General features: G+C 45.2%; 1 protein-coding gene across 1 annotated transcript; it reads left to right on the forward strand.

Annotated features, from left to right (window-relative positions):
* Positions 1-994: 994 nt before the first annotated feature.
* ELOC (elongin C) lies at positions 995-15,143 on the forward strand. Its single transcript, XM_004602387.2, has 4 exons — positions 995-1,095; positions 10,927-10,980; positions 12,539-12,682; positions 13,090-15,143. Exons 2-4 carry the CDS (start codon positions 10,977-10,979, stop codon positions 13,278-13,280), a joined length of 339 nt encoding a protein of 112 aa, XP_004602444.1. The 5' UTR covers positions 995-1,095; positions 10,927-10,976; the 3' UTR covers positions 13,281-15,143.
* Positions 15,144-24,533: the final 9,390 nt, after the last annotated feature.

Genomic DNA, 24,533 nt, shown 5'->3' on the forward strand with positions numbered 1-24,533 from the left:
GTATTTTGCTGAGTAAAACCTTGAAAGATCTATGCTAGCTCTGTGTGTCTCAGTCCGGGCTGAGCTCAGGCTTGTGGCCACCTAACATTTGGAGGTTCCACCGAGATCTCTGGCCACTTCAAATTGGACTAAAGTCATTGTTAGTTCAACACACTCCCAGAGTTAACGTTTTCTTGCCCTCTGTGGACAGGGCAACTTGCAATGTTGAATACCTTAATCATTCGTACCACAGTTCAGAAAAACAGGATGCACGGTATTTAGCTGTTTCAACCTTCCCGAAAGGGTGGGATTTCGGCGAAGTCGTTTAGAACTGAGCAGAGCTGAGAAACCCACAGACAGGGAGGGGACAGAGCGTAGGGGAGAAAGGGACTGCAGGACGCAGGCGCGGTCAATGCTCAGTAAACACTGAATGTTGCCGGGAAGAGAGGAAATGAGCCAACTGATCGTGCGAGCAGCAGGAAGATGCTTTTCAACGTGCACGGCAACTTTTCACACGACACTCGCTCCTTCTTACAGAACACGACCTGGTTTAGCATGGAACCACACTCCCGGTTTTCAAGGGTCTCCGGTCCCCTGGAGCACCCCCAAAGCGAGTGGGAGGGACAATCTCGAAGAGCACCCAAAGTCCTAACACCGAAAGAAACTACAAGTCCCAGGGTGCAGTGTTGCCCGGACCCCCCACCCCGTCGGCCGTGAGCCTCCCCGGCTCTGTTGGAGAGTGAGGTCCCCGCGGAAATCGCATCAGGAGCCCAGCGCCAGCATTGCATGCCGGGGAAATCCCAAGTCTCTGATTGGCTAAAGCCTGGCCGGCGCCCCACCCTCCTGGGTTTATGATAGGGCGAGCGGAGGCCAGGCGCGCCGCGCACTTCCTGCAGCCCCCCGCGAGCCGGGAGGAATCGGGCCCGTCCCCGCCTCCTCAGGTACTGCGCTCCCGCGCCGAGTCGAAAGCGGTCGTGCCCCGCCGGAAGTGATTCTGCCGCGGCCCCGGAAGCCCTCGCGGCCGGCCACTGGGGGTGGGGGGGCGGCCCTGGCGCTGGGGCTGTGGTGGTGCGCGGGGCGCGGGCGCGGCGGCTGCGGTGGCTGCGGAGCTGACGAGTGAGTGTCGGGCCGGGTGCGGAGCGGGGCGCGCGGAGGCCGACGGCGGCTCGTCCTGGCCGCGCTCGTCGCCCCGCTCCCCACCCCTTCCCATTTGGGCGGGGAAGGAACGGAAGCTCCCCGGGCCGCCTCTTCTGCCCCGGTTTGGGGGGGAGGGGAGGAGAGGGCGGCGGGACCTTCCCGGGCGCTGGCGAGTGGGCTTGGAAGGGGCTGGCAGGGAGGGGCGGCGGCCGGGCCGAGGGGCCCTTCTCGGGGTGAGCGCGGGGACGGTGGAGTGAGGCGCCTGGCAGCCCTGTCTTTTTTTTTTTTTCTTCTCCCTTTCCCTTTTTTTTTTTCCTTTTTTTCTTTTCTGCTTGCCCCATGTGCGCTCTCGGGTTTCTTCCTTTCTTAAGAGCCAGCCCCGAGTCCCCGGAGAGAGGGCCGTGGCCTTGAGCCGCTCGGACCTGGCCAAGTTTACCTTCTTGGGGAACTTGTTTGTTGGGGCGGTCTCTGGCCGGCTGAGTTTGCATCTTCCGCGCACCTCGCCGCCCATCAGCCCGGCCTGATCCTGGATTCTCCATCCCGGCGCCTGTGGAGTTGCTGTGACCCCCCAAAAAAAAAGAAAAGAAAAAGTCTCTTTACGATCTTGTGCCTAAGAGGTGCGGGGTGCACGCCCTGGTAGCGTTTCCACGGGGTAGAGAAGGGAGCCAGAGCCCCCCTTCGAGGTGGGAGGTCCGTCCCCTTTCCAAACGGCCAGCGAGTCAGTCGTTTTCCTTTCGGGGTAAGGGAGCAGACTCGGGAACCTTCCCGATCGCTTTACAGTTTCTTGTGTGCGGCAGCAGCACTCGCCGCACACACGTGGATCCACTCGTGTGTATTTCACGTGTGTGTTTCAGACGGAGGACGCCCGTTTGGTTGCCCCAGAGCGGCTTTGTGGCGTTCGACATTGTCAGTCCCCGGTTAGCCAGCCTTCCCCTCTGTCGGGTTCGGGAAGTCCTTACCTGTTGTTTGGGTTTTGTGCAAGTGCTTGCTAGGGGCGGGCGTTCCTGGACTTAGAGCAGCCCGGGACGCCTGGGACCCACGGGGAGGCGTCCCCAGCCAGTGGTTCCTGGGGTTGCTGCCGTTCTCCAGCCAGCCTGTGTTGAGCTGGATGCCAGGCGCGATGCTAACGCGAGGTCAGCCCGCGTGGAGTTGGCAGAGAGAGAGGGGGGGGGCCGCTGCCCAGTAAGCGAGCACGTGTGGTGGTGTGGGGTCGTGGTGAGTGTAGAGGACCCCCGGCAAGGCTGTTCAATAGTCAGGAGAGGCTCGAGGGAGAGAGCGAGCCAGGATACGCGGGTAGAGATGCTTCCTTTGCAGGCCGCCGACCCAGGTTCCTTCTCCGGTGCCGCCTAAGATGACCTCAGCCTCTGTTAGGGGGGATTCCTGGGCGCAGAGCGGGGGGTCAGCCCCGGGCACAGCCTGTCGCCCTAAGCCCCATATCCAGCCTCCAAAAGCAGCTGGAGTGGGGGTCTCTAGTTGTCAAGTGTACCCTCACTCTCTGGTGGTGGGGGGCGGTTGGCGGCCTCTCTCCTCTCAATTGGGCCCGGTAAAAACCTCTCCATCCGTTGAGACCCAGGTGGAAACTTTTCTTTGACGGTTAGTCGTTTGATCGATTTGAGGGAGCACACCCAGGGGTGCGAGGGCTTACACCTGGCTCTGCGCTCTAGGGCCACACCTGGCAGTGCTTGGAGGGACCTTGTGGGATGCCAGGGATCCACCCGGTTCCGCTTTTAATAAGACAAGCGCCTTAACCCGCTGTACTGTTGCTCGGGTCCCATGGTTTGAGAGATTTATCGTGGCAGGTTTCTGTAATGGGGCTGCCAGAACCTTACTCCGTAATTGTGCCTGCTTATTTAGAAGTTCCGCTTAATTTCATTATCACTGTTTCCATTTAAAAAGTTAGAGGTAGGAGAGTGGAGGATAGTCTGCAGCGGCCGCTAGGGTGCTTGCCTTGCTTGTAGCTGGCCTGAGTTCAATCCCCAGCGCCTTTATATAGCCTCCAGAGCACAGCTGGGGTTTATCCTTCTCCCCCTCCGCCTCCCCCTCAAAAAGGAAACATCCTGGGTTTGATACTATCTTAGCTATTTTAGTAAAAGACCTTTGCTTCTCTCTCTACCCCCTCTCTCCTCCTCCCTCTCCCTCTCTCCCCCTCTTATTAATTTGCCTTGCTTGCATTTCATTCAGGGCCTCAGAGAAGGGGAAGTGCTTTACTACTAGGTTACACACCTGTCGTCTTAATAGGTTTTTAAAGATTCTGGATTCCCTTAATTTTTCTGCAGGAAGGGGTGAATTGGGCCAAACCCACAGCTGCTCGGCCACTGAGGCTATACCTGGCTCTCTCCAGAAGTGAGCCTTAAGCTTAATGGGGGGCTGGGGGTGGAACTGGGGGAGCAGAGCAGCATGCGAGGCAAGCACCTTACCTACTGCGATGTTTCTTGTTCTTATTTTTCAATTGAAGAAAAATTCATGTTGTGTGTAACGTTCTCTGCCATTTTTCACAGATGGATATTTGTACTCAACATTTTTGCACTAGAAAGTTCCTTTATGCACTCTTACTCCAGAAGCAGCCACTGGTCTATTACCATAGGTCAATTTCTTTTGCGTTTTAATTGAATCACCTTGAGGTATCCAAAGTTTTTTTATGGTTGAATTTTAGTCATACAATGTTCTAACCCCATCCCTTCACCTCTGTACATTTCCCTCCCCACTTAGTGTTGGGTTGCATTGTGTTGATGTACCATAGTTTCTTTATCCAGTCATCTGTTCTTGGACACTTGCTATATTTTTAACTTACACACTCAGATATTTTTGCTTTTCACCCATGTTCTCCCTTTTTATTGGGAGTAGTATGCTTCTAGAGGAATGTCACATGGGTTTATGTGTCCATACTTTTGTGATGGATGTGGCAGTTTCCCGTTTGGCTATAAAAATAAAGCTGCTTTGGGGCTCGGGATAATCCAGCAGGTAAAGTGCTTGCCTGGCACTTAGCTAACCCATGCTCAATCCCCATGTGACACTGAGTCCTACCACATACAGTGATCACTGAGTGAAGATTAGGAGTAAGATCTGAGCCCCGCTGGTTGTAGCCCAAACCCCAATCCCCCTCCCCTCCCCCCAAAAAAAACACCTGTGGACAGTTTTGGGGGGTGAGGCAAAAGAAGTATCTAATCCTGTTTTATCCCTGAGCCACATTCCAGGCCATGAATTGTTTCTCCTGTGTTGTATAAATACTCCGGAATGGAATTGCTGGGTCATAATTAAAAGAATGCCTTAGCTTCATAACATAACTATTAGTTTTCCCATTTCCCATTTCTATTAACTATAAATTTACTTAACCTCTCCACTCTTAGTGTTAAGTCCTTTTTTTATTCGGTGTTTTACACCTCACCCAGTGATACTCGGAGATCTGGGAATACTACCTGAATCTGAGTTATCTTTTAGCAGGTTTATATAGTGTCTGTAAGTTTTTTTTCTTTGTTGTTGTTTAGGTAATACACAACAATAATGTTCTTTGGTATAAGTTTAACTGGATTGTTTGTGGCTTCCCTGAGTTCCTGAGATATCTTTGCCATGGACATAGTTTGTTTTCTTTTGGGAGCTTTATTTTACCTATCTTTGGGGGTAGGGGGTGGTTGTTGGGCCACATCCTGCTTTTTCTGTTGGGTTCACCCTCAGGGAGCATTCCTGGTAGTACCATTTGCTGGAGATCCAAGTCAATTGCATGCAAGGCAGGCGCCTTACCCACTGTACTATTTTTCTAGCATAGATATGCCTATTAGCTATGCCTATCTTAAGTTCATGAACTTTCAAATTTTTTGTGTGTGACATGAGATAGCAGTAAGGCTCTTGTTTTTCTGATAACTACCCAGTTCACCCAGCTTAATTAGTTGAAGCAGTTTTTCCTTTTTTAGTCATGCTTTCTGGTTGCTTATTTTTCTTTGCCAGTGTGAGGGTTTTAAGGAAAGCTAGTTTGTTGTCTTTGCCCCATGAACTGTAGTTGGATATGAAGCAGCTGTCACCCTAGAATTAGCACTCAGCAGTATATCTGGGTATTTAGCAACATTGTTGTCTGTTGTGAGCCTCACCACCTGTAATACTTCTTGTTGATCACTTGTGGCCATTTTTAAATAGTGGTTAAATATTAGATTTATTCTAACCAAAATGTTTAAATGCCCAACAGTTTAAGTACATCACAGGACTAAACGTTTTCGTGGACCTGTAGCTGAAAATGAAAACCCTGTTGATGGCGATGCTTTAATATGATTGAACACAAGCTCTTAGTCATTTTAGCAGTGGACAAAATGTAACTATTGGGGGGCATGTTTGTTTTTGGTTTGGGGCCACACCCTGCAGTTCTCAGGGCTTACTCCTGGTTCTGCACTCAAGGGATCACTCCTGGCAGGCTCAGGGGACCATATGGGGTGTTTGAGATTGAACCTGGATGGGCTGCATGCAAGGCAAGTGTCTTAATCACTGTACTATTGGCTCTGACCTCAGCGTGACCATTTGGAACAGTGACTAGGCTATTACTAAAAATTGTTAGTCATTAGAAGTACTGGAAATAGAAGTGCTTTTATTTCAAATGACCCACTACAAGCTGAACTAGAACCATGGAACTAACTGCTTTTTGTTCACCATGTAGGTTGACACTGTGCTAAGAACTGTTGTGACACTCGAGTTTGAATTTTTCATCGTGGGATATGTGAGGATATTATCAAATACTTAGCACATTTGCAGACCACGGTTTTCTCTTACAAATGACTGATTGCATTCCAGAAAACAAGATTCTGAAAGCCACATCCCTGGGCCCATGGAGATAGCTCAGGGTTGGAGCATGTGCCTGGCATGCACAAGGGCTCAGTACCTCGTGACCTTTTAAGTACCACTGGTGTAACCCTGTGGGAAGTGTCCATTCCTCCATCCCCCTAGCTTATGTACAGGAACATGTGTTTAATGTACTTGTTTTCATAACTAGTGGTGTATAGTAATGGGTGCAAGGTTCTGAATCTGGGACTTGGCTATTTTTTTTCCCCCCCTTCATGGCTGTGTCTTAGAAATCTTCTGGTTTGTTTTTTGGGCAAAGCATGATATTCAGAGGACATTCCTGTGTTCAGGGAAAGTATTGGTGCTAGGGATCGAACCTAGGCCTCATGCACACAGCATACAGTCCTTTGAGCTCTCTCTGCCTCTGTCCTAGATATGTCAGAGAGAAAATGAAGAGGCAGTATTCAGACTGCCTGTGTGAGGGCCAAGTGGTAGGGCAGAGGACTGAGCACATGTTTTGCTTGCAGGACACTCAGGGTTGATGCCAGCAAACAGACCTAAACTAATAAAGGTGGTATTTGGAGAATAGGATTTTCTAGTCACACTCTTATATACACCTACAAATGGCTTATCAAGCTGACCATTGTTCACCATCACGAGTTGCTTGGCTCCTCACTTTTGGAAAACCACTTCTATATCATAGTTTTCTGATTATGTAAAGATTCAAACTTGTGGTGTTTTGTTTTTTGGGGGGGATCATACCTGTGAGCTGAGGGGTGACTCCTGGCTCTGCACTCAGGAATTACTCCTGGTGGTACTGGGGAGACCATATGGGATGCCAGGGATCGAACCAGGGTAGACTGCATGAGGCAAACGCCCTACCTGCTCTACTATCGCTCCAGCCCCAACTTGTGTTTTTATGCAAATTATCTATAGAAGTTCTGAGATTAACAGGTGAGAGGCACTTGTTTTACATCATGATTATAGATATGTCTTATGCCTCTCTTTGGGGGGAGGGGCAGGGGACACACTCAGCAATGCTCAGGGGCTACCCCTGATTCCTAATTCCTGGCAGTTCCTGGCGACCAGATGTGGTACCAGGGATCAAATTAGGTTACTGCATGCACCACAAGCATTTTGACTCTGATTATATCACACTGGCCTAGTATATTTTACCATTTTGATTTCACACCCTTTTAGTTATTTTCAATTTCTACGGACTATAGTGACTGTCCTTCAGCTTTGCTTGCAGTGCTCATGCTTCACTAATGAGACCAAGAAACACTAGTCTCTTGCTGCTGCTGTTACCTACTAAAACTGTTCTGCCATTTTTGTTTTGTCTTGGGGCCACATCCGGTAGTGCTCAAGGGTTACTCTTGGCAGTGCTGGGGACAATATGGGATGCTGGGGAATTGAATCGGGTCTGCCGTGTGCAAAGCAAAGACCCTACCCTTTGTACTATCTCTTCAACCCCCAAGTTGTGCCATTTTTTAATCATCCATCTCCTCTCCTCCTCTGACACTTGATTATTGGCAAGTTTTATTGCTCTTTGTATTTTCCAGATTACTTTAGGGATAAAGCCTTTTTTACAAGTCTATGAGAAGTAGAAACAAGAAATTAATGAGAAAATGGGAATTTTTTCCCAACGATTTAGTAAAGCATATTAATTGCACTCTTGTAATTAAAACAGTAGGAGTTGGCCAATGGGGGAAGGAGGAGCGTTCTACCACACCTGACAGTTCTTGGGGCTTGTGGGGTCAGGGATCAAACTAAGCAAGGCAGTGCCTTAGTTCATCTTGTACTCTCATGTCCCTAAAATAGTAAAAATAGAGGGCTGGAGAGATACTACAGGTGGGTAGGGTGCTTGCTTGTATTTGACCAACCCAGCTTCAATCTCCAGCTCCTATATGATCCCCTGAACACTGCCGGGTATATCCCTCCCCACCCACCCCCCGAAAAAAAAAAAACCAAAAAGTGAGAATACTGGTGAGGTGTAATCAGTTTGAACAGAATATAATACAGAGATCAATATGACACTGTAGTGTATGACAAAGTTAGACTATTAAAAAATCAGAAATCTAAGGCGATTCTCTAGAGAAACCTTTTTTTTTTTTCCTTTTTGGGTCTCACCTGGCAATGCACTCAGGAATTATTCCTGGCGGTGCTCAGGGGACCATATGGGATGCTGGGAATCAACCCGGGTCGACCGCGTGCAAGGCAAACGCCCTACCCACTGTGCTATTGCTCCAGCCCCGAGAAACCTTTTTAGTAGTGGTTTTTGGTTCAAAAATGATTTCCAGAGGCGCTGGAGTAATAGTACATTGGGTAGGGTGTTTGCCTTGCACACAGCTTACCCGGGTTTGATCCCCAGCATCCCAGATGGTCCCCCAAGCACCACCAGGAATAATTCCTGAGTGAGGAGCCAGAAGTAACCTCTGTGCATCGCTGTGTGTGGCCCAAAATGTCGGGGGGGGGGGGGGAGGGGGGAGGGAGATTTCTCAGGGACTGGAGTGATAGTACAGTGGGTAGAGCATTTGCTTTGCACACGGCCAACCAGTGTTCAATTTCCAGCATCCCATCAAGCACCGCCAGGAGTGATCCTGAGTGCAGAGCCAGGAGTAACCCCTGAGCATCGCAAAAAGCAAAATACCCAAAAGATTATAAAAGTAATGTTTATGGGTACTATGCTTTGTAAAGAGTCAGGAGGACATCTAAGCATTTGTTTATGCTGTATCATCTACTAGAACTAGTCTCTGATTGGCCAGCTGCTTATACCTACCTAATCCATATTTTTGGAACTAGGTTATGGAATAAAAGTTCAAATGTTTGTGTGGGCCAGAGTGCTAGTACAGCAGGTAAGGTGCCTTGTACACTGCCAATTTGGCTTTAATATCCAGAACCCCATGTGGTCTCCCAAGCACCCTGCCAGGTGATCCCTGAGCTCTGCCAGCTGTGGCCCACATCATCTCCCACCCCCCCCCCCAAAAAAAAAAAGTAGTTAAAATGTTTTAGCTGAGGTTTTTGTTAACTCCAAACTCAGATTTATGTACGTAGTTTGTAGATTGTGTCTGTACATAATCATAATTGAAATGTTTATAACTTTAACTTGTGTATTAGGGGTTTTTTTAAACCAGGATTTATTCCTAACAGATTTACTCTCATTTTGTTCTCCCACCCCCCCCCTTTTTTTTTTTTATAAATTTATTTATTAAATCACTGTGAGAACAGTTACAAAGCTTTCAGGTTTAAGTCTCGGTCATACAATGATGAAACACCCGTCCCTTCACCAGGGCACATTTTCCACCACCAAAAACCCCAGTGTATCTCCCTTTTTTATGGTGAGATTGATGTATATTTGAAAGTCTGTAGAGGGGCAGAGAGATTGTACAGCAGGTCAAGCATTTGCCTTGCACACGGCTGACCTGGTTTCAATCCCCGGTATCCCATATGCTTCCCTGAGCCTGCCAGGAGTAACCCCTGAGCATCTCTAGGTGTGGTCCAAACGCCTCCCCCCACCACCCCACTCCCCCCCAAAAAAGAAGTCTGTAGAGAAAACTGTTGCTACCCAAAGGGTTTCTCAGATGGGCCTTTGCGTGGTTGCTTAGCTACTGGTGGTGAAGTAAACACCATAGATGTTTTCGCTATGGAGATTTTCTAAATAGAAAAGTGAGCACTTGACTTTTCTTCTATTGCAGCAAGTTTTCTTTTACAAAAAAATACCTTAAAAAAATGACCAGAAAGAAATTAGCGACTACAGTTTTAATCACATTTTATCATACAATGACAGCACACCGCAACTGTAGATTACAATCAGTAAAAGAAATTTTAACTGGAGCCAGTATTTGGATTGATGAGAGAGACTATAAGCTCTCAAAGGTACCTCACTGGAGCCAGGAATGGGATTCAGTGACAGGGTATATACCTTAAATGTGTAAGGTTCTGTCCTTGGCCCTATGAAATAAGACACCTAATTAGGTTTAAATCTTCTTGCTCCCACTCCAGCCATGGAGTCATCATAAGTAAGAATTTCCTGTGGAAATATTTATAAGTGGAATATGGCTTTTAGTGCAATATTTCATACTTAGTAGATCCTGGAAATGCTGGTGACAATGTTGCTTTGCCCTTGTGTACTTTAGAAGTGGTTTTTTAGGCATCTCCCTATGCTTTGTAAGCATTTTGATTTCTATTCCTACACTTAGTTGGATTTACTTTGATTTTTTCCTTGTTTTTTTGGGCCTTGCCCAATGGTGTTTAAAGGCTTACTCCTGGCAGGACACCAGGAGCACAGCGGGTAGGGCGTTTGTCTGTCCTGCACATGGCCAACCCGGGTTCGATTCCCAGCATCCCATATGGTCCCCCAGGCATCGCCAGGAGTAACCCCTGTGCATCACCGGTGTGACTCAAAAAGCAAAAAAAAAAAAAAAAAAAGTCAGAACTTTGGAATAGTAAAAATGTATTTGACTTGTACAGTTAAATGAAAATGGGGCAGTGGCAGTTCTTTTGAGGGTAGTTTGTTTCCTACCCTCAGATTTATTGTATGGTTCATTTTACAGATACTTGTTTTACTATGAGGAAACACTAGGTAACAGTGCACAAAGATTGTTAAGGCCAAGTATCTTTTGTTTCTGTTTTATTTGGTGCCATCCCCACTAAGTACTCAGACACTGTGCCCTGCTTAGCATGAGCCTTTTGGGCCACGGTGGTGTTCAGTGACGATGCTGACTCTGAACTTAGCTGTGATCCGTGACAGTGCTCAAGGCACTATATGTGATACCCAGGATTTGAACCAAGGTTGGTCGCGTGCAAAGCCTGCACCTTGCCTCCGGAACTGTCTCTCCAGTCCTTCTATCTATATTTTCAAACTGTTGCCAGAATAAAGGAAAAAGGAAAGAAAATCTAGTTATATATGACAGATTTGGATAGGATCTTTGCTCTGAAACTTGATAGTGGGGTGTGTGTGAATGTGTATCTGGGAGACTTGCTCAACAGAGACTTTAAATATGAATAAGTGCCAAAGACATTAAGTAATACAGCATTGTTATATTTCAGGAAACTCCTAAATTTCCTCTGGGAGTGAAGTAGAATTTCTTCAGAACATAATGGGTAAGTTATATAAAAGTAATGTGGTTTTACTTATTTGGGGTGGGCCTACTCCCATCTTGCAACTTGAGGACCGTTTGGTGCCTATGGCCAGAGAGCATGCAGTTCAGCCCTTTGAGTGATCTCCTTACCCTTTAAAGTGACTTGATATTTCAGCTAATAGATGCTTGGTTTTCTTAAAGCTAGGCCTGTGATATCAGTGAATCCAAGCAGGAAATAGTCAGAATAGAGTAGAATTGTTGGAATTGTTACTTAAATAAACAGCTGGTGTTTACTGTATGTTTCTGAAAAGCAGGTTTTTAACTTTATTGTGCCAGATAGAATCTGTGGTCTCCTGAGTATTAGGTGTTACTTAGTGTTAGCTGAGAAAATGAGAAATTTTCCCAGCAGAAACTTTATGGCTAGGCTTGCTAAAGAGACCAGAAGTATATGTTTAAATTACTTAGCATTGTTTTTGTTTTCCAGCATTGATTTGAAAAACATTGATAGGGACCAGAGAGATGGTATCAAGGATAGGGCATTTGCCTCGCATGCGGCTGACCTGTGTGATTTCCTGCACCCTGTATGGGCCCTCAACCACACCAGGAGTGATCCCTAGACACTGAGCTAGCAGTAAGCACTTCTAAGTGAGGCCAGAAAACAAAACATAGTTTAATATATGGGTTGTTTTTAATTCAGAAATTACTATTTGTTTCTTGTGGGGGGCGAGTAACACCTGGCTGTGCACAGGGCTTACTTCTGGCTCTGCACTCAGGTACCCCTCCTGGCAGTGCACAGGAGAGCATGTGGGGTGCCAGGATATCTCTCTCTCTCTCTCTCTCTCTCTCTCTCTCTCTCTCTCTCTCTCTCTCTCTCCTCTCGCTCTCCTCTCTCTCTCTCTCTCTCTCTCTCTCTCTCTCTCTCTCTCTCTCTCTCTCTCTCTCTCTCTCTCTCTCTCGTCAGCCAAGTGCAAGGCAAGCACCTCACTCATACTATCTCTCCAGCCCACTACTTGTACCTTTGAAGGCATTTAACCATTTATTATGAAAATTTGCGAGAGTAGTACATTATTCAGCCTTTTGCCACGTGTGTAGTTCATATCCCCCCCCCTCCACACACATTTATTGATGCTTTTTTTTGGTACCATTTATGATTAAGGGAACATAAAAAAAATAAGTGCTTTAGCTAGCATATTAATTTCTTTTGGAGCCACACCCAGTGGTGCTTAGGACTTGTTCTTGGCTCTGTGCTCAGGGATAGATCCTGGCAGGACTTGGGGGACCTTATCTAGGGGTAAAACCCAAGTTTGGCTGTATGCCAGGCAAGAGCCCCACCCACTGTACTTTATTAAAATTTGGGGGGGTTTTTGCTTGGGGGCCATACCTAACCACTCAGGTATCACTTCCTGGTGCTGAGAATTGAACCTGGGTCTGTTGCATGCAAGGCAAATGCCCTATCCGCTGTATTATCATTCTAGCCCCTGGCCATTAAAATCCTAATAAATATTTTGGGTCTGAATTCTCCAAGTGTTAACTTTGATGACCTTAATAAAGTTTGATTCAAAATAATTTTTCTGCTCTAGATGGAGAAGAGAAAACCTATGGTGGCTGTGAAGGCCCTGATGCTATGTATGTCAAATTAATATCCTCTGATGGCCATGAGTTTATTGTAAAAAGAGAACATGCGTTAACATCAGGAACAATAAAAGCCATGTTGAGTGGCCCAGGTAGGTGCATTTGTTTTATTTATGTTTAATTAAATGACTCAAACATCAAAAGAAGCTGTCACTATTCTGTTGGGTGATTGTGTTCACCTCTGGCCGCATATTTGAGAAGTAGAATTGCTCGAGTATAGCATTTCTGTGTTTAACGTACGGTGATGCTGCCTGGCTGGCCTCTGCACAAGGGATGTGACCGTTTTTGCATTCCGAGTCCCCGTGCTACACAGCCTTGCTGATATCTGTTCTGCTTCAGTTTGTTCATTCTGCTCTCATCATACGAAGTTAGCCTATTTTTCTCTGATGTTCATAGTCTCACTAAATCCAGTGCCAAGAAGATATAAGCCAAATAAAATCATATGGGAATATTTGAATAACACAGTTCGGCCTATAACATACTTGCTTTTCTTACACAGGTCAGTTTGCTGAAAATGAAACCAATGAAGTCAATTTTAGAGAGATCCCTTCACATGTGCTATCCAAAGTGTGCATGTATTTTACCTACAAGGTTCGTTACACTAACAGCTCGACCGAGATTCCTGAATTCCCAATTGCACCTGAAATTGCACTGGAACTGCTGATGGCTGCGAATTTCCTAGATTGTTAAATAAAGTAAATTATAATAAACTGTTAACTTTTTTCAGTATTTAATACCCGTAGTTCAGTTAGTAACTTTTCATATATAGCATGTTGCCTGTGTGCAATTGAACTTTCAGTGTTCATTGCAAAGCAGATTATCTTCTGTTCTTATTTTGCATAGCAATCAGAGCTGACATTCGTTTGCTACATCAGTAAATTAAGGACATTTTCAAAAACTGAGAAATAAACAAATATGCCAATTCGTAGGTGGTTTTGCCTTATATTTTGGATGTGATTTTTTTTTTTTGATGGTGGTACAGTAAATGCTAAAATTTAGGCATAAATGAACATTGTTCTACAAGTAAATAATTGGCTCTGTATTTTTATGTTTTGTTGGGTTTTTTTAACTATCCTGATCTTCTAGACATCATTAGTAGCATTATTAGTTATGCAAATGTTGCATTATAAACATGTTTATAACTTAGCCAAGACTTCAATTTTTTTATAACTGTCAAAGACATAAGAGTTGAAATTTCTTATGTGTCTTTTGATAAACTGCAGTATTGTTTAAATGTTTCTTGTCCTTTTGTTTATAGCTGCGATTTAAGAACTTTATTTAAAAGCAATTTTGGAAGATTACTAGTTAGAGTTTTTGGAGCTATTAACTGCATTGTAGCCAACAGGTCAGCTATGTGACTGATTAAATGTGTGTTGTTCATTTTAACCAGTTCACAGTATGTACTTTACTATATTTTTCCCCCCAATATTCATTCTTCTTCCATAGTTCCTTGTTGTGTCCACATTTTTGTATGTACGTGTTAAGCTTAACCTCATCCAGACCTTAAAAACTAGACTACCCTGAATTATTCTAATCTTCCTCCTTCCATTTGAATTATTTATGAGAAACATTTTGAGATACACAATGCAATGCTTAAAATATACTTTGTAATCATCTATTAAAATATATCATCCAAAATGAATATGACAATGATGATTGGTGGGTCTTTTACCCACAGGTAGTGTGAACTTTATAAGGAGGTCAGTAAGCTTTCCTACTAAACATACCAAAAAATATTAAAAACCATGACAGCATAGCTGATGAGAAGCTATGGTAAAAGAAGCACTGGACGTGGGTTTATATTTCTTTTATCTTATAGTGACAACAATGCTGTCATTATAGTCTATAAATCAAGCTTTCAACTTAGTTCTTCCAGAAGGGTTTATTATGGACCAGTTTTTCTGGGAACTGCACCATAAAGAACCAAGTCTCTACAAGCCTCCTGCGTGCCTAGGTCTGGGGCAACCCTGTGCATTCCTGTAATGCTTAGATGAGGCCAGAGCAAGGTTATAGAAACTTCAGAAAATTAAAAACAACCAAGAGTTATAAAATTAGATTTTACTCTTAAAAGACCTAATGTTGTACTTTCTAGTTTATGAAAGTAGTGAAGTAAACAATATACATGTTAATTGCATATATTTTAGTAACTTCATAAGACATACAGGTACATATTTTAGTATAAAAGACTCAAGTTCAAAACTCTATTCTACTACCTGGTGACAAGTAATGTCAATTATAAGAACCTAAACTACCATCATAACTGTCAAGGTGATAGCTAGAAATAGTTTATTTAACCTTGGCCAACTTTAGTGAGTTACTTTGTGTTAGATTCAGAAGTAACTCTAGGTTTAAAATATTGGACTAGAAGATTAGGAAAACCTGTATATCTTGCAAACGGTACTTGCATGTTAATAAAGGCTCAAATGATTGAAAGATTGGAACACTTGGTATTTGATCTTTTTGGCCTTTTTTTTTTGAGGATTTATGAAATCAGGATATCTTTCCATAGTTATGTAATAGGAATTATTTGATTAAATTTAAGAAATGATCTTACATTGTTTTCTGTTTGTTTGATTTGGTGGGGGAGGGCGCAGTGTACAGCGCACAAGGCTGCTGCTTTGCTTTTTGCTCAGTGAGCATTCCTTGCAGTGCTCAGAACCATGTTGGGGTACCGGGCATGAACACAGGTTGGTCACGTGCAGAGCAAGCACCTTATCTGCTATCCTATCTCTGGCCCCAAGTGATGACTTTATATAGCATTGAAATGTTAATTTTCTGATACTTTTATGTTGGTGATGCACTTTTTAGATTGTGTGCAGTCTCAGATATTTTCCTGGCACAGAAAAGACTACATAATTCTTTCATTCAGTTGATAATTCATATTTGTACTTTCAGTTATTTTTTGTTTTCAGGTTGCTTATCATTCAGTTAAACAGGTAAGTCTTGAAGAGTCTACTGAAATATAGTTACTCTGAACAGTAGGTTTTTACACATATACACGTATTTTGGGGGCCAGAGAGAGAATTTAACAAGTTGAAAGCATGCTTTTCATGCAGAAAAGCTAGAGAGATTTCAGCAGGTTGAGAGCATGTTTTACATGCAGGAAACCCAGGAAGAGTTTTTGGCCCCACAAGTTACTCTCAGCATTGCTGCCAGTGACTCCTGAGCACAGAGCTGGGTGTGGGCCTTCTCCACTCCTAGAAAAGGGGGAGGGCAAGGTAAGCATATACTTAAGCATTTTGACTTTTTTGTGGCATCATGTTGAAATACAATTGGGGCGGCGGAGGGGTGGGCATTGGAGGGGCCATCTCCCTGCTCAGTGATCACTTCTGGCAGTGCTCAGAACTCAGGAATTCCTGAGTTACTCAATACTCAGGAGTTAGTCCTGGCTCTGCATTTAGGAATTATTCCTGGTGGTATTCAGGGGACCATATGGATGCTAGGGATTGAACCCCTGTCAACCACCACTTTTTTTTTTTTTTTAGGTCACACCCAGCGATGCTCAGGGTTGACTCCTGGTTCTGCACTCAGTAATCACTCCTGGCAGCGCTCAGGGGACCATATGGGATGCTGGGAATCAAACCCTGGTCGGCCACATGCAAGGCAAGCGCCCTACCCACTGTGCTATCACTCCAGCCCTGAACCACCACTCTTAAAGTACAGGGGATACTGCCAGCACACTGTACCACATGCTGCTGGGGATCAAGTCTAATCCTCTTGAGGGATCTGATCTAGTCCTCATGAGGCCAGAACGATAGCACAGCAGTTAAGGTGCTTACCTTGTGCACAGCTGACCCAAGTTCGATCCTCAGCATCCCATATGGTCTCTCCCAAGCCCTAACAGAACCCAGGAAAACAGTCTATACCAAATCTAGTCTTACATGCAAAACATGCACTAGCCGTTTGAACTCTCCAGCTCTCACCCTGAAGAGTATTCTTCAATGAAAACTACTAGAGAATTGTGTCCAAAGGCCAGAGAGAGAATTCAAGGTTAAGGGGTTTGCCTTGCACACTGCTGACCTTTTTTGATCTCCAGTATTCGGTATTACCCTCTAGCAGCGCTAGGTGCGATCCCAGCACAGGACCAGGAGTAACCCTGAGCCTGCAAACTAAACAGTTTGGCATATGAAGGTATATTTACCTATGGAATTGCTGAAATTAATTACCTATGAAATTAATGAAATCTCAGTTTCAGTAGTGCTTTATTCTAGGAGTGGGGCTACATCTGGCAGTGCTCAGGGCTTACTCTTGGGGACAGTATAGGATGCCAGGGATTGACCCCGTTCTGCTGCATCCAAAGCAAGTAAGTGCCTTACCAATGTACTAAGTAGAAGATAAGGTGAAGGAAAAATATTTTTATTTGGGGGATGTGTTTATCTTGTCTCCTGTAATGCTTTCTGGGAGCATGGCATTTCACCATCATAGGTACTCAGCAAATCATGTTTAAGATGAAACAAATTAATTGTAAAAATAATTTTGCAATCATAGTTCACTTAATCCTTAAGTTTTATGTATTAGCCATGATGCCTACGTGCTAAAGTAAAAAATTCCTTGGAATTAGCTGCTCATTCCATCCACCCCTTGCAGTGAAGAACACAGGGTTGGAAGGCTAGAGAGCTGGATTTTTGGTTGTTCGTTTAGAACCTTGATGTTCTCTGAATATTCATTCTGTAGATAAACATTTCTGCAAACAAGATATTCAAAGGACCGATAGACATGAAGGTCTGAATAGGTCCTAAGTCAATAAGGAAATAACCATCCAAAATCAGTGTGAAGGTTGGAGACTAATGCTAGAGATGAAGGTATGTGGCCAAACCTGGTTTGAATCCTGAGCCCCACATTTGGTTCCCTGGACATCAGCAGGGGTCTGTCTTAAGCACACAACCAGAAATAGAGCCTGAGCACTACAAGATGTGACCCCAAACACCCCTCACATGCACCCCAAAATAGCTTTGGCCAGAATGTGTAAAATTGTAACATATACATTGTTTGTATCACTCATCCATTCATCCTAGCCCTGAGATTTTAGCAGCCTCTCTTTACTGTCCTTCCCAATGGTACCACATTAGAGGCTCTTCAGGGTCAGGGGAATGAGACTCATAATTGTTACTGTATTTGGCATATGAATACGCCTCATAGCTTGCCGGGTTTTCCAAGAGGGAGAACTAGGCTAATTTTCTGGTAAGGAATGTAAACTACTTTTTTCTGTTTCTTGCCTTCAATCAGGTAACCAGGACATCTGGGGGTCACCAGGTCCAGGATAAATGGAGAGTGAGGGACTGAACAGATGGCATATGCCACAGAAATCTTATTTTCATGCAATAAACAAAATTCACAAAGATTCCATGCAAACAGTCTCCAGAACCATGCCTCTGCATTATCTTATCTCACCTGTTAATCCTAACAATCAGCATTATACTCCAAACAAAGACGTGGAGGAGCTGTGAACAGAGGACAAACCTCCAGCCCTAACTTGGGAAGTCCCTGACGTGGACCCGGAAATGTCCTGATAGCAGGCACCTTCCCACATCAGGTCGCAGCCCCATTTGGAGACACTGCCAGACGCTCCATCCTCTCCTGGGGATGCACAGCAGTCTGGAACTCTGGTTGGCTGTCCGGACAGGTGATGGGCTCAGTGTACATGGGAGGATATTGCAGCCCTGAGATCTGGGACTCCTCCCTGGGCCCAAAGGAAGGTCCTTATGGGCCCAGCCAGGGACTGCCTCCTAGGCCAGGATCTCTTTTGACTAAGCACCCCTGAGCTTCAAGGCTGCCCAAAGCAACCACAGCCCCCAAAGTGGTTCTGCCATGGGGTCAGCCACAGGGACTCAGCATGAACAAACCTTTAGTCTCGTTCTGCTCAAAAAATTATCATGCACGCTTGTGTATCTGTGTGTGTGTTTCAATTTTGGGGTCACAGTAGGCGAGAGACCCTGTTTAAGCCTGTCTTCTTCATTGGCAGCCACTAGGAGGAATCCTAGCATGTGGTGGCTGGGGGTTGTGTATGAATATATACTTATCTATTTTTGGTTGTTCTGGGGGGAGTGGGCACACCTCTAGCTCTCCAGAGGTTACTCCAGGCTCCACTCAGTGAAATTGTTTCCGTCAGTGATCATGGTTTCATAGGGATGCTGGGTGCAAATGTAAAATAGTAGTTGGAATTCCAAAATTAGTTGGGAGTTCAAAAGTTAATCAGAACTTTTAGTATGAACATTTATGCTCCTGGTGTACACTCAGAAGTAGCTATTGAGGGGGCTGGAGAGAGTCCAGAAGGCATTTGCCTTGCACACGGCTGACCCTGGATTGATCCCCAGCACCCCGTGCAGAGCCAAGACTAAGACATTGAGCACAGCCAATGTGGTCCCAAACCAAAAAATTGCTCTTGAAAGCTATTTTTATTTCCCCCTACTGTTGCCTTCACTGTCGCTGCAGTGACAGGAAGCCTGCACACTCCTGGCTGTGGTCCTCACACATTGGACCACACATCCGCTTGCAGTGCTTGGGCACTCCGTGGGGATCACATTGTAACCTGTGTTCTTGTCATTCTGATAGTGCCCACCAGGGGTCACTATGGTACCTACATGAGTTTGTGAGGGGTGATATGTTCTTTTTCTCAGTTTGGTTTTCTTTGTTTTTTTCTTTTTTCCTGTCTTTTGAGCCATACCTGCCAGTGCTCAGCACTTCTCATTCTGCATTCAGCGATTGCTGCTGGCGGTGCCCTGGGTACCATATAGAGTACTGGGAGTTGAACCTGGAGGGTGTCCATGTGCAATGCAAGTGCCCTATCCATAGCTATTGAATAGCTGCAGCTCCAAGGAACAACCTTGGTACCTGCATATTCTTTAGTTGCCACGCTGGCTGGACTAGTACCTCATGTGGTGGTGTTGGACACACCTGTTCGCAGTGGGCCAGAAAGTGCATGCTTTGTTGTGCTGTCACCTGTGCATTACTACAGGTGACAGCCCTAAGAATTAGACTTCAGCTTCATGACAGCAAGCAAGCAGGCCCACAATTCAATTTTTTTTCCTTTTGGGTCACACCCGGCAATGCACAGGGATTACTCCTGGCTCTGCACTCAGGAATTACTCCTGGAGGTGCTCAGGGGACCATATGGGATGCTGGGAATCGAACCCAGATCGGCCGCGTGCAAGGCAAACGCCCTACCCGCGCTCAAATTTTTAAAAAAAAAAAAATCAAGATAGCTTAGGCTGAAGAGACAGTACAAGAGTTAAGGCATTTGCCTTGCATGCTGCCAGCCCAGGTTTAATCTCCATCTCTTCTTATGGTCCCTGAGCCCTTCCAGGAATGATCTGAGTCCAGAATCAGGAGTAAGCCCAGAAAAACACCAGCATGACAAAAAAAAAAAAAAAAAGATAGTAATGTTGGGACAGAGAACTTAACAGGCTGAGTACATGCTTTGCACGTGAGGAGCCCAGGGTTTGTTGTTGTTTGGTTGATTTTGGGTCACACCCAGTGGTGCTCAGGGCGTCGTGTTCGGGTGACCGTATGCAGTGCAAAGACCAAAACTGGATCAGCAATCATCCTAACCCCTGTACCTTCTAGCCTGCTTTAAATTATTTTTCAATAAAGCAGGCTGAATGTCAGTGAATATTATGTGAGTCACGATAAGATAGTATATCATGTAAGGCTCTTGCCTTATACTCAGAAATCTGAGTTTGCTCCCTGGCACTACATTAGATCACCTGAAGACTCCTTTGAGTGCAGAACCAGGACAAAGCCCTGAGCACAGCTGAGCGTGGGTCACACCCCACCGTCCCCACCAAAGGGAACCAGTCAGCCAAAAGTGCAGTTTTCATGGTCTTTGTTTCATGTGCTTGAAATCTTGATACCATCTTTAACTTCTGGGTCTAGTTCAGTTGCAATATTCCATTGATTCCATAGCCAGAATATTTCATGAATTGATATTTTAATGTTCATGCTGTCAATTTTCTATTCAGAATCTCATTACCTATCACCCGAACTGTTTCTGAAGCACTGAAAAATTGTCATTGTACTACTCACTAGGTTTGATACTATTTTTTAAATATTTTTTATTATTTATTGTGGGAGCTGTAGGGGTTTGTTTTGTAGTCTGGCGGCCAAAACCTGCAGTGCTCAGGGATTACTTTTGATTTTGTGCTCAGGGATCACTCAGGGAACAAGGAGTGGTACCAGCAATCAAACCCAGGTCAGCTATGTCAAAGACTTAAGTGCCTTATCTGCTGTACTATCACTTTGGTCCCTGTATTTTATTTATTTTTAGTACTTAGGATTTTGAGGGGTTGCCTCTTTGAATACTCAGGGCTTACTCCTGGCTCTGTGTTCAGGGTCACTCGTGGTGGTGCTTGGGAAATCCTTGTATGGTGCTGGGGTAGAACCAAGGTTAGCTAATGCAAGGCAAACACCTTCCCTGCAATACTGTCTCTCTGGCTCCTTAAATATACTTCTTCTAAGTACCCAAAAAGTTCTTTGGTATTCTGTTTTGTTTGGGGGTCACTCAGCAGTGCCCAGGAGTTATTTTTGGCTTTACACTCAGGAATTACTCCTGGCAGGTTGGGGAACCATATAGGATGCCAGGGATCAAACCCAGGTTGGCTGCATACAAGGCAAGCACCCTACTCCTGTACTATACTATATCACTCCAGCCCTATTTTTGATGTTTTTTGTTTGTTTTTAAGTCAGGCTCCTAGCTCAGTGCACCAGATACTGCAAGAAATTCATTCCTTTGAGCCCTCTCTGGCCTTCACCTTATTTATTTATTTATTGGGGGGCCACACCAGGCAGTGTTGAGGATTTACTCCTGGCTCTGTGCTCAGGGGTCACTTCTGGTGGGGTTCTGGAGAGCACGTAGAGTCCCAGGGATCAACCTGGGCTGGCTGAATCTGGGTCAGCCACAAGCAAGGCGAGCACCCTACCCACTGTACTGTCGCTCATTCTTATTTAGAAGACTTCCTGGGCTGGAGATAGTATACGGTAAAGCACTTTTCTTGCATGCAGCCAACCCTAGTTCAATCCACAGCACATATTATCTCCCACGTGTCCCCCAAGCACTATAGAGGTCACTTCCTTTAAGGCCAGCCCTGTCTAGAGAGCAGAGAGGTAGTACAGTGGGTAAGGAGCTTGCCTTACACGTGACCAATCCAGGTTTGATCCTCAGCATCTCACATGGTCTCGGTCTTGTGAGCACAGCCAGGAGTAAACCCGGAGTACAGAGTCAAGAGTACGCCCTGAGCATCCCTGGGCGCGGCTCAAAACAAAGCACTATCTGTTTTGCTTAAGAACTTATCTCAACGTCAGGATTTTATTTCCTTCTGGAAAGTTTGTTGCTTTCCTTACACATCTATAATTACAGTCCATCTAGAATTGACATTCGTAAATGGTAGTAGAGATCAAATACATTTTTTGTCCATGTTAATGACCAGTCAACCCAGTGTCATTAACTGCAAAAGACTGTGGTGTTTCGTCACCACACTGCAGTTTCTTTTGTTGAAAAGCAAATGATTGCTTGTGCCTGAGTATTTCTGGGTTCTTTTATCCTGGACTAGTGAAACAAAGCACTTTCCTGCCCTGCCTCCATTATGTCTTTCAGAATCATATTGGAGCCGACCTTATAGTGTCACTTCCAACATACACATTCTTTTCAAGGTTAGTTGAAATTGTTTTTAAAGTCAGTTCACCATCTGAACTCAATGCATATTTCTAATCCCTACAAGCCGTTGACCCAAGAATCTTCAGTTTGAGTGATAGCTTCATAAACTGGACCTGTGTGCCTTGCTCTGAGGACCGAGATTTGAACTCCAGCACAACTAGTTTCCTGAGCATCCCTCTCCTTTCCTCCCTGCAGTGCTCAGAGGTCCTTAGGGCTACATTCAATGATGCTCAGGGTTCTGCATGGATTAACCCCTTACTATATCTCTAGCCCTTATCTTTGTTTTTTGATTTATCTTTTTGGTTTTGGGGGCACACCCAGCAGTATTCAGGGATCACTCCTGGTGAGACTCAGGGGACCATTGTAGTGCTGGGGATTGAACCCAGGCCACATGCAAAGCAAGTATTCTACCTGCTGTACTATAAATCTACCCCCAATATATATTAACTTTTTAGTAATCATTTTCTAGACCACACCACTCCGCTCTGTGCTTAAGGGAGAATTTATGGTGCTGGGAATTAAACCAAGGTCAGTCACATGCAAAGCAAACACCTTGATCCCTGTGCTATGTCTTTCCAGTCTCAGCACTTTATAGTTGAGAGTCTGTTTGGATTTATTTTTGAGATGACTCTCTGAACCTCTTACATGTGGATGTTTAGTTTTCCCCTAAAATGAGGAATGTTCTCAGATCTTATTTCTTCAGGTGTGTTTTCCTTTTTGTTGCTGTTTTTGTTTGGGAGCCATACCCGGAGATGCTCAGGGTTTACTCCTGGCTCTGAGCTCAGGAATCAGTCTTGGCGGGGGACTGTATGGAATGCTGGGGATCAAGCCTGGTTCAGCCTTGTGCAAGGACTGACGCCTTGTTCACTCGCTGTACTGTTGCTGCAGCCTCTTCAGATAAGTTTTCTGCCCTTTCTCTCTTCGCATTATGGTATACTAATGCAGATGCTGTTTCTCTGCATAGTCCTGTAAAGTAGTTTTTACATTTTACAATATTTCTTAGTATTTGTAGTTCTGTTTGGTGATTTCTACTGCCATATTTTCCAATTCTTCAACCCTATCATTCCTTTTGTTAACTGTTAAGCCCCTTAAGTCTACTCATTTGCTCAGCAATAGTAATTTTTGTTTCCTTGGTTTTCTTGAAAAGGCTACACGCAGGGGTGCTTAAGACTTATTCCTGAGGGGCTGGAGCAATAGCACAGCGGGAGGGTGGGCCTTTGCCTTGCACGCAGCTGACCTGGGTTTGAATCCCAGAATCCCCTATGGTCCCCTGAGCACAGCCAGAGGTAATTCCTGAATGCATAAGCCAGGAGTGACCCCTATGCATTGCCAGGTGTGACCCAAAGAGCAAAAAGGAAAAGACTCCTGAATCTGCACTCAGGGATCACTCCTGACAGGGCTCAGATGCCAAGGATCAAACCTCAGTCAGACCCTGTGCAAGGCAGCAAGCGCCTTACCAGCTGTACTCTCTCTTTCTCTGGCATCTTTGTTATTTGTTGTTGTTTGATGAAACTAGTTAACAAAGAGGCCTGGGAGATAGCTCAAAGGGCAGCGTGTATGCTTACGGGAGCAAGGGTTCAGTCACAGCATCACTGTGGACCAGTGGTCCTCCAATCTCAGCTGGGAGTAGCCCCGAGCACTGCAAAAGACAAGACAGGTGGGGCTGGAGTGGTAGCACAGCATTTGCTTTGCATGAGGATGACCTGGGTTCAATTCCCAGCATCCCATATGGTCCCCTGAGCACTACCAGGGGTAATTCCTAAGTGTAGAGCCACGAGTGACCCCTGTGCATCGCCGGGTGTGACCCAAAAAGAAAAAAAAAAAGGATAGGGAAGAAAGAAACAGCCCCCAAATAAAGTCATTTACACCAATTTTTATTGATTTGGGCTTATATTTTGTGATGCCTGGGGCTGCTCCTGTCTGCTGCTGGGGCTAGGGCTAGGAATCAAATTGTACTCAGGCTTCTGCATGCAAAGCACGACATGCTCAGCGATTGAGCTGTCTGATCCCACAGCCAGGATTCAGTATGTAATATAATTGCTGTTTTAGCCTCTCCCAAAAGCAAAACTTTCAACCAGTCAGGGGCCAGAGATCCAGGTCCACAAACTGAGCGGACGCTTTGCACTTGCAGCGGGAGATCCAAGTTTGATCTGGGCCCCTGCGCACCACCTGGAGTAACTCCGAAGCACTGAGCAGGGGGGTAGTTCCCAAACATTGCTGTGTGTGACCCAAACCCACGCTCCAAGGAAGAAAAGGAATTAATCTGAAATTTCCTAGTCAACACTAGTGAAAAA

The sequence above is a fragment of the Sorex araneus genome, chromosome 2 (assembly GCF_027595985.1).
Source record: "Sorex araneus isolate mSorAra2 chromosome 2, mSorAra2.pri, whole genome shotgun sequence".
Lineage (NCBI taxonomy): Eukaryota > Metazoa > Chordata > Mammalia > Eulipotyphla > Soricidae > Sorex > Sorex araneus.

Coding starts and splice junctions, on each gene's coding strand:
- ELOC (XM_004602387.2), top strand. Junction 12,683..13,089: donor AGCCATGTTGAGTGGCCCAG/GTAGGTGCATTT, acceptor TTTCTTACACAG/GTCAGTTTGCTGAAAATGAA.